Genomic DNA, 10,304 nt, shown 5'->3' on the forward strand with positions numbered 1-10,304 from the left:
CATTTGTAATGCTAGGATGTGCTTACAGACTGGAGCCTAGCATGTCTGTGCTCTGAGAGGCCCTACATGCAGACGACTGAGACAGAAGCAGTTATCTATACCCAACCATTAAACTGAAGTCTAGAAGCCCTCTGGCTGAATCAGGAGAAGGATTGAAGAAGCTGAAAGGGAGTGCAGCCCTATAGGAAGACCAGGAGTCTCAACTGTCCTAGACCACAGCGAGCTTGCAGAGACTGAGGCACCAACAAGGCAGCATACATTGGTTGGTCCAAGCCCTCCCCCAACGCCCCCCCCCAGCACATATATAACAGAGGACTATATGGTCTGGCCTCAGTGGGAGAAGATGCTTTTAATTCTTGAGAGACTTGAGGCCCCAGAGAAAGGGGAGGACTGGTATGAGGGGTGCACCCTCTCTGAGACAATGAGGAATGAGATGAGAAACTGTTGGAAGAGTAACTGGGAAGGGGGACAACAATCGGAATGTAAAAAGTAGTTTTTTTAAAAATCGAATTTTTTCTAGACTCATAGAAGGTGTAGATATTGATGCAACACTGTAGGCATATAGAATAGAGAATATTAATGATTTTATATTTTAGAAAGCACAACATAATCTTCCATTCTTCCTCTGAGTATAGAGCCATGAAAATAAAATCACTGTGTTAAAAATCATAATCTAATAAGGAAATTCCACTCCCATATTAATCTTAGCATCACACATCTACATACACATATAATGAATAATCATTTTAATTTAAAATAGAAGTAGAAACTACAGTTTGTGATAACACAATGTGTCTGATTAGCCTATCAGAAATTATATTAATGAAAGTACGATACAGAGTAAAATGCACTCCATTTAAACATGTGTCTGTGGAGATTCAAAAGAATAATAGACAGATTATGAAATGGGACAGTGAAAAGATATGCACTGCCAGGTACAGAGTGTTGGGGATAATGAAAGTTCTAGGGACCTGAATTACAGATTGAGTATTATAGATAATAGAATTGTATTAAATATTAAACTTTTACAAAAGGAAGATTTTATGCACAATTATATACATAACTTTGTATGGATTAAATGGTCTATATTTATGAACATGTCTATGTCTATATCATCTCTCTATCTCTATGTTTATAGATATATCAATATCTCTATCTCTATATCTGTATTTATCTCTATCTCTCTATATAAAGACAGAGACAGACAGAGGCAGAGAAAAAGATATACATGCAATAATAATTAGCTAAAAAGAGGCAATGAATTTAAAGGATAGTGAGGAAGAGTGTATGGAGGATGTTGGAGGAAAGAATAAAAATCTCAAGAAAAATTAAAACCTCTCTAATGTGGATAGAAAAAGAAATAATTATAAAGTATATTGTTGTGAAAGATAAGGAATGTGATGTGAAAAAATCCTAGTTGTCTTATAGACATGAAAAACCAAAAAATATAGTAAAATATAATTTGTCTTGTTATAAGTTTTATGATATCTAATACTTAATGTTAAGTATTCATTTTAAATTGATTCTTTAATACCCTGTAGAAGGCATTTTTAACCTCTTTGTTCCTTAAACTGTATATCAATGGGTTAAGCATGGGTATCACTAAAGTATAAAACACAGAGGCTATTTTGTCATTCTCTAAGGAGTGAGTAGATTTAGGTTGTAAATACATAAAGAATAGAGTACCATAGAATACCACAACCACTGTCAGATGAGATCCACATGTAGAGAAAGCTTTTCTTCTACCTTCTGCAGAATGTATCTGAGATATGGCTAGCAGAATCAGAACATATGATCCAAGGACTACCAGAAGAGAGGAGATCAAATTCAGTGCTGAAAATAATATGATCAGCAATTGTATTTCTTCTGCATGTGAACACAACATAGGTAACAAGAAAACATCATCACAGTAGAAATGACTGATGATGTTCGAGCCACAGAAAGATAATGTGAAAATCTTACTGGTGAACAGCAGAGCCTGGAAGGTGCTGTAAATGTATGGAATGCCCACGATCACATGGCAAAGTCTCTGAGACATGATCACACTGTAGAGCAGAGGGTTGCAGATGGCCACATAGCGGTCATAGGCCATTGCAGACAAGATAAAAAACTCACTGATAATGAACATAAGGAAGAAAAACAACTGTGTGGCACATTCATAGAAAGAAATGGTTTTTTCATCCATAACAAAATCCACCAGCATCTTGGGACAGATGACAGTGGAATTTCCAAGATCAATAAAAGCCAGGTGTCTGATGAAAAAGTACATAGGGGTGTGCAGGTGAGAGTCCAGTTTGGTCAAAATAATCATGCCCAGGTTGCCCACAACAGTAACTGCATAGATGATGAAGAAGACCCCAAACAAAGGAAGCTGAAACTCAGTGTTCTTTGTAATTCCCATCAAGATGAACACAGGCAGTGATGTTGTATTCTTTTGCCCCATGTCATCCAATTTTATCTTCCAAAAGAAGCAAACAATATTTTCAAATTTTATTAAGTTATATTTGTAGGATGAAGAGATTTTTTTTTAAATTAAATGGTCACAAACAGTATTTGCTCATGATTTTTTTAAATTATTGTATAGAGTATTCTACTTTGCAAACAATCTCTTACAGAAAATGTATAATAAATTTATATATCATTATACATATGTAAAACATGGCTATTAATACAGAAATGTCATATTAAACATAGAGGTTGGTTTTTAGAATGCATCTTTGTCTTGTCTGAATTTTGTATAAAATTTTTGTATTCTTGAAAATTAGGACAGAGAAAAAATGAAGCTAAATTATCTCGACTATTATAGTTCCTTAATTCCAAGTTATAAGAGACACACTGACATGAAAGTACATACTTGTATCTCTTTATAAATATTTCCAAATAAATGTGTCTTTCTTATAGCCAAGCATGACCATTTTAATATTCCATGTCATTTCCACTCTATTTTACTCATACTATTATTAAATGCACTTGTGAGTGTGACTGCACTATTATCTGGAATTTAATATGTGGGAATTTAATAGAGAACATATGTCACTCTTCAGTAATTCTTAATCTGGTTTAAAAAGTTTCTTAAAGTGTATATGGAATTGTGCTTGATATTGTATGTAGCTAAATATATTCTCTGTGTGTGCATCAATGAGATTTAAGTTTTGATTGCTTATATTGCAGTTGAGATACAAGTATTCAACTTTCCTTTCAATGGAAGAACTTATTTTTTTCATTTTCTGTGAAGCAAATACAATATACCATCCTGTTTTGCTTCTTAAAGTAATTATCTTGTTATTATTTTAATGTGTGAGATCAGTAATGAATTATTGATATATCTCTCATTCCTCTGAGCTTGAAACTCTCATAAATACAATAGATTCAGGATATCTGTTCAAATGACAAAACTTAATGTCTTAAGACAAGTTTACCATTTTAAGGGACACAAGTAAATACACTATTTTTGTCCTGTATCTCAAGGAATAAGACAGTGCCAGCAATTAGAGACCAGGTAAGATATTAAAGTACTTGTACTCTGGTGTTTATCTATATCAAATACATGAAATCACTTACCTTTGAGAAAGGATTAAATTCTAATATTCTAAATCACTTTTAGTTTCTCTTTAAGGTAGCAAGAATTTATGGCTTTCTTTGCTCTTTCCAATGTTCCCAGGGGAAGTATCATACAATTTGTTCAAATGATCACATCTAGATCATGTTAGAGTCTTAAGACTTTGTTGTGTCTTTTAATTGTCTAGGATATTTTGTGTATTCCCCAAGGGGAAATATAAACTTAACTGTTGAAAGGAGACTAACAGCCTGCAATCTCCACAGAGACCTAAGTAACTTTAATAACTTATTTATTTATTTAAAGAGCATCATTTATTATTGTTACCATGGGAACTAGTTTGACATGTGCTTTCCTGCTGTAAATGTGCAAGACTTCCAAAATCCTGATAGAATTATCCATCCATTATTGAAGTCACATAAGGTAATTTTTCTGTTACTGAGGAAAACACATAGGAGTCATTAGATGTGCTCATCGAGCCACATTTGTGAGGACCTTTTTCAATGCCTGAACACAGCTGTGTCCTTCTGTTGTCACCTGAGTTTTTGGTCTTAGCCCTTATGATTGATATGACATAAAATCTCAGGGTCATTTGATATACATTTCCCTGATGACTAAGGATGTTGAACATTTCTTTAGGTGCTTTTAGTCCATTCAAAATTCTTCAGTTGAAAATTATTTGTTTAGCTCTGTACCTCATTTTTAATAGGGTAATTTGGCTCTCTGAAGTCTAACTTCTTGAGTTCTTTGTGTATATTAGACATTAGCCCTCTATCAGATGAAGGATTGGTAAAGATTTTTCCTAATCTGTTCATTGCCATTTTGTACTACTGACAGTATCCTTTGTCTTTTAGAAGCTTTACAATTCTATGAGTTTTCATTTATCTATTGTTGATCTTAGAGCCTGAGCCATGGGTGTTCTGTTCAGGAAATTTTTTCCCCGTGCCCATGTTTTCAAGGCTTTTCCCCATTTTCTCCTCTATTAGTTTCAGTGTATCTGGTTCTATGTGGAGGTCCTTGATCCACTTGGACTTGAACTTTGTAAAAGGAGATAAGAATGGATATATATGCATTTTTCTATATGCCTATTGCCTCTTGAATGCCCTACCTAGGGATATCTCCCATATGCAGACACCATATCCAGACACTATTGCTTATGCCAAGATGCGTTTCCTGACAGGAGCCTTATATAGCTGTCTCCTGAGAGGCTCTGCCAGAGCCTGACCAATACAGATGCAGATGCTCACAGCCAACATTAGAACATAGCAAGTGACCCCAATTAAGGACTTAGGAGAAAGACCAAGGGAGCTGAAGGTGTTTGCAACCCCACAGGAAGAACAATATCAACCAACCAGACACCTACCCCAGAACTTCCAGGGACTAGACCACCAAACAAAGAGTATACATAGAGGGACCTATGGCTCCAGCTGGATATGTAGCAGAGGATTGCCTGATTTCTCATCAATGGGAGGGGAGGGACTTGTTCCTGTGGAGGTTTGATGCCCCAGCATAGGGGAATGCTAGGGCAGTGAGGCAAGAGTGGGTTGGTGGGTCGATGGGTGAGCACAATTAAAGGAGCAGTGGGAGGGGCGATGAGATAGAGGGTTTTGCAGAAGGGAAATCAGGAAGGGGAATAACATTTGAAATATAAATAAATAAGACAACCAACAAAAAAAGAAAAGAAATGATCAATGTCCATAGTTATCAGGGAAATGCAAATCAAAATGAAACTGAGATTCTACCTTACAGGAAACAAAAATGACTAAGGTCAAAAACTCAGGTGACAGCACATGTTGGCTAGAATGTGGAAAAAGAGGAACACTCCTCCATTGCTGGTTAGATTGTAAGCTGGTAAAACCACTCTGGTAATCAGTGTGAAGGTTCCTCAGAAAATTGGACATAGTTCTGCCTGAGGACTCAGCTATACCACTCCTGGGCATATAACCAAAAGATTCTCGGACCTATAACAAGGACACATGCTTCACTGTGTTCATAGTAGCCTTATTTATAATATATAACAGCTGGAAACATCCAAATGTTTCTCAATAAAGGGATGGATACAGAAAATGTGGTACATTTACATAATGGAGTATTTCTCAGTTATTAAAAACAATGGCTTCATGAAATTCTTAGGCAAATGGTTGGAACCAGAGAATATCATCCTGGGTGAGGTAACCTAGTCAGAAAAAAACATACATGGCATGTACTCACTGGTGAGTGGATATTAGGCAAAAAACTTGGAATACCCACAATACAACTCACTGACCACATGAAGCTCAAGAAAAGGAAGACCAAAGTGTGGATGCTTCAGTCCTACTTAGTTTGATGTGGGAACAAAATAATCAAGGAATATAGAGGAAGAGACGGACCTGAGAGTAGGGTAGATAAAAGAGGGGCAGGATCAGCAGGTGTATGAAGAGAAGGCAGGGATCACATGCAGAAGGAGAAGGTGTAGAAGGAGAAGGGTCCGGGAGGGGGGAATTCCAGAGGGTCAGGAACCTGAACAGAGGTGTGTAGCAGTGGAGGATTGTGGGTCTCTCTTCCAGAGGGCGTCCCACGATGCTCTCCGGTCCGATCTGGTGGTCTGGTGTAGGGGTCTGGGTCAAGGGGACAGAGTGTAAACAGGGAGAGGAGATAGCTCCCCTGCTGCTGCCTCTGCTAGCATCTCTGCTGTCACCTCCCAGTCACTTCCAGGTGCTGCACCTGTCCCTCTGCCCCGGTGCCAGCTAGCTAGTAAGGAGGGGAGGGTCCTGAAGGCACTTTGGGAGAGCAGATCTCTTCCAAAGTGTTACAGCTCTTGGGACAGAAACTCTCAGACAATGGGATGATTCTCTCACACACTTCTACTGAATAGGGCCCTTATATACAGTTTTTGGGTGGATTAGGTTCTGGCAGCAGATAACCCCTATTGGCTTGGTCTGAGAGCTTGGAGATGCCTCTGCTACATGTGGGAGAGCCTGAGGCACTATTCCTACATGACTGATGGCCATAGACCTCTCTGTGGGACGGGCTGTGGGGGTCTGAAGCTGAGTGAAAGGATCTAGGAGCCAAGAGTAACGCTGAATGCCTTCCTTCCCATAAGGGTCTGGGGTTCGTGGCCTGTGCTTGACCAGGCACCCAACAGCCTCTCACAGCCCACTGCCTCACAGAGGATGGCGAACCAGGGTTAATCACTAGAAAGTCCCAGATGCCAGGGAAGCAAGAGGTTCCCAGGATGCAACAGGGATAACATTAACTAAAATACCCAACAAAGTGGACGTAGAACCTGAACATATCTTTAGGTGTTTCTTAGCTATTCCAGGTTCCTCTGTTGTGAATTCTGTTTATTTCTATACCCCTTTTTTGATTGGGTTATGTAGTTTTTTGGAGGTTAGCTTCTTGAGTTCTTTATATATTTTAGGTTTTTGCCCTCCATCAGATGTGGGGTTATAATGATTGTTTTCCCATCTGTAGTTTGCTGGTTTGTCTTAGTGACTATGTATTTGTCCTACAGATGCTTTTCAGCTTCATGAGGTCCAATTTAACAATTTTTGATCTTAGAGCCTTAGCCTTTGGTGTTCTGTCTGTGAATTTTTCCAGCATGTCAATGAGTTTGAGACTCTTTCCCACTTTTCCTTTTATTAGTTTCAGTGTATGTTGTTTTATGTGGAGGTATTGATCTATTTGGACTTCAGCTTTGTGCAAGGTGACAAATTTCTTTTCAGTTTTCTACATAGAGACCAGCACCATTTATTAAAGACACCATTTTTTTTCATTGTATATTTTTATTTCTTTGTCAAAGGTCAAGTGCCCATAAGTGTGTGTGTGGGGTTATTTTGGGTCTTCAATTCTATTCCATTGATCAACGTGTCTGTCTCTGTACCAATACCATGCAGTTTTTACATCTATTGCTCTATAGTATAGTTTGAGGTCAGAGATGATGATTCCCTCAGGAGTTCTTTTGTTGTTAAAAATTGTTTTTGCTATTCTGAGTTTTTTACTTTTTCATATGAAATTGAGAATTTGTTATTTTTATGTCTGTGAAGAATTGTGTTGGGATGTGGATGGGTGCTGCATTGAATCTGTAGATTGTTTTTGGTAGGATGGCCACTTTTACTATATTAATTCTACCAATGCATGAGCATGGGAGATCTTTCCATTTTTCTCAAATCTTCTTTGAATTCTTTCTTGAGAGACATGAAATTCTTGTCATACAGACCTTTCACACATTTGACTAGAGTTAAAGCAAGATATCTATATTATTTGTGACTATTTTAAAGGGCGTTGTTAACCTCTTTCCTATGTTTTCACTTTCCAGGGTTGCCTCCATTTGTGATTTCTTTCTTGCTTCTACTTCCATTTTTAAGTCTTACACTGCTTTGTGCAATTCTTTCACCTGCTTGAGTGTGTTTTCCTTTATTTCTTCTTTTTCTTCTTCTTTATTAGATATTTTATTTACACTTCAGATGTTATCCCTTTTCCCCATTCCCCCCATCTAGAAACCCCCTATCTCATACCTCCTTGTCCTGCTTCTATGAGGATGTGCCTCCAAATACCCACCCACTCCCACCTTTCCACCCTCAAATTTCTTCATACTGAGGCATCCAGCCTTCACAGACCAAGGACTGTCTCTCCCCCATATGCCCAACAAGGCCATCCTCCCCTGCAGCTGGAACCATGGGTCCATCAGTATGTACTCCCAGGCTGGTGGTTTAAACCCTGGGAGGTCTGGTTGGTTGGTATTGCTGCTCTCCCTATGGGGCCACAAACCCTTTCAGCTCCTTCAGTCTTCTCTCTAACTTTTCCATTGGGAACCCTTTGATCAGTTCAATGGTTAGCTGTAAGCATCCGCCTCTGTATATGTCAGGCTGTGACAGACCTCTAAGGAGACAGCTGGATCAGGCTACTGTCAGCATGCAATTCCTGACATCCACATCAGTGTCTATCTTTGTGACTGCACATGGGATGGGTACCCAGGTGGAACAGTCTCTGGATGACCCCTTCTTCAGTTTCTGTCCCACACTTTCTCTCTATATTTGCTCCCTTGAATATTTTGTTATTACTTCTAAGAAGGACGGAAGCACCCACACTTGGTCTTCCTTCTTCTTGAGCTTCATGTGGTCTGTGAGTTGTATCTTGGGTATTTCAAGCATCTGGGCTAACATCCAATTATCAGTGAGTGTATACTATGTGAGTTCTTTAGTGATTGGGTTACCTCACTCAGGATGATATTTTCTAGCTCCATCCATTTATTTACCTAAGAATTTTATGAATTCATTGTTTTTAATAGCTGAGTAATATTCCATTGTGTAAATGTCCCACATTTTCAGTATTCATTCTTGTGTTGAAGGACATCTGGGTTATTTTCAGCTTCTGAATATTATAAATAGGGCTGCTATGAACATAGTGGAGTATATGTTCTTGTTATATGTTGAAGCATTTTCTGGGTATATGCCCCAGGAGCTGTATAGCTGGGTCCTCAGGTAATGCTATGTCCAATTTTCTGAGGAACCACCAGAATGATTTCCAGAGTGGTTGTACCAGACTGCAATCCCACTAAAAATGGAGGAGTGTTCCTCTTTCTGCACATCCTTGCCAGCACCTACTATCACCTGAGTTTTTTATATCAGCCAGTCTGACTGGTGTGAGGTAGAATCTCAGGGTTGTTTTGATTTGCATTTCCCTAATGACTAAGGATATTGAACATTTCTTTAGATGCTTCTCAGCCATTCGTGTTTCCTCAGTTGAGAATTCTTTGTTTAGCTCTGTTTCCCATTTTTTTAAATAGGGTTATTTGGTTGTCAGAGTCTAATTTCTTGAGTTCTTTGTATATATTGGATATTAGCCCTCTATTGTTTGTAGGATTGGTAAAGATCTTTTACCAATCTGTTGGTTGCTGCTTTGTCCTATTGGCAGTGTCCTTTGCAATTATATGAGGTCCCATTTGTCAATTCTTGATCTTAGAGCATAAGCCATTGATGTTCTATTCAGAAACATTTCCCCTGTTTTCAAGTATTCAAGTCTTCCCCACCTTCTCTTCTATTTGTTTCAGTGTATCTGGTTTTATGTGAACGTCCTTTATCCCCTTGGACTTGAGATTTGTACAAAAAGATAAGAATAGAATGATTTGCATTCTTCTACATGGTGACCTCCAGTTGAACCAGCACCATTTGTTGAAAATGCTATTCTTTATTCAGTCTACGATTTTAGCTCCTTTGTCAAAGATCAAGTGACCATAGATGTATGGGTTCATTTTTGGATCTTTATTTCTATTCCATTGATCTTTCTGCCTGTTTCTGTATCAATACCATGCAGTTTTTATCACGACTTCTCTGTAGTACAGTTTGGGGTCAGGGATGATAATTCCTCCAAAAGTTCTTTAATTTTCAAATATTTTTACAGGTTCAAGTGGTGATAGGCTCTTAATGTATAGCTATCATATTTCATATTAATAGAGACAAAAAGATCTACCCTGGCTTTTAATAATGTGTTTACTTTGAAATAATCCTTTTAAAATTTTGTTATAGACACTATTTCATAACTTTACTGTATTTTTGTTTTTTCTGTTTCATTGATATTAGATTCTTTTATAATCCAATATATCTACATTATATTTTCCTCTCCTTTTACACATCTCATAACTTCCCAGTACCCTTTTCATCCAGATCCACTCACTTTCTATCCCACACTAACTGTAACAGGCTTCTATAAGAAAAACAACAAAACATAACAATAAAAAATATAATAAGATAAAAATCAGCACACTGAA

The 10,304-nt window shown here is 37.9% G+C and overlaps 1 protein-coding gene across 1 annotated transcript; it reads right to left on the bottom strand.

The window, feature by feature from the left end:
* Nucleotides 1–711: 711 nt before the first annotated feature.
* On the bottom strand, nucleotides 712–2,444 carry LOC117703766 (olfactory receptor 8K5-like). Its single transcript, XM_034495594.2, has one exon. It carries the CDS (start codon nucleotides 2,441–2,443, stop codon nucleotides 1,502–1,504), a length of 942 nt encoding a protein of 313 aa, XP_034351485.1. The 5' UTR covers nucleotide 2,444; the 3' UTR covers nucleotides 712–1,501.
* Between the last annotated feature and the right edge of the window lie 7,860 nt (nucleotides 2,445–10,304).

Source organism: Arvicanthis niloticus, chromosome 2 (assembly GCF_011762505.2).
Source record: "Arvicanthis niloticus isolate mArvNil1 chromosome 2, mArvNil1.pat.X, whole genome shotgun sequence".
Lineage (NCBI taxonomy): Eukaryota > Metazoa > Chordata > Mammalia > Rodentia > Muridae > Arvicanthis > Arvicanthis niloticus.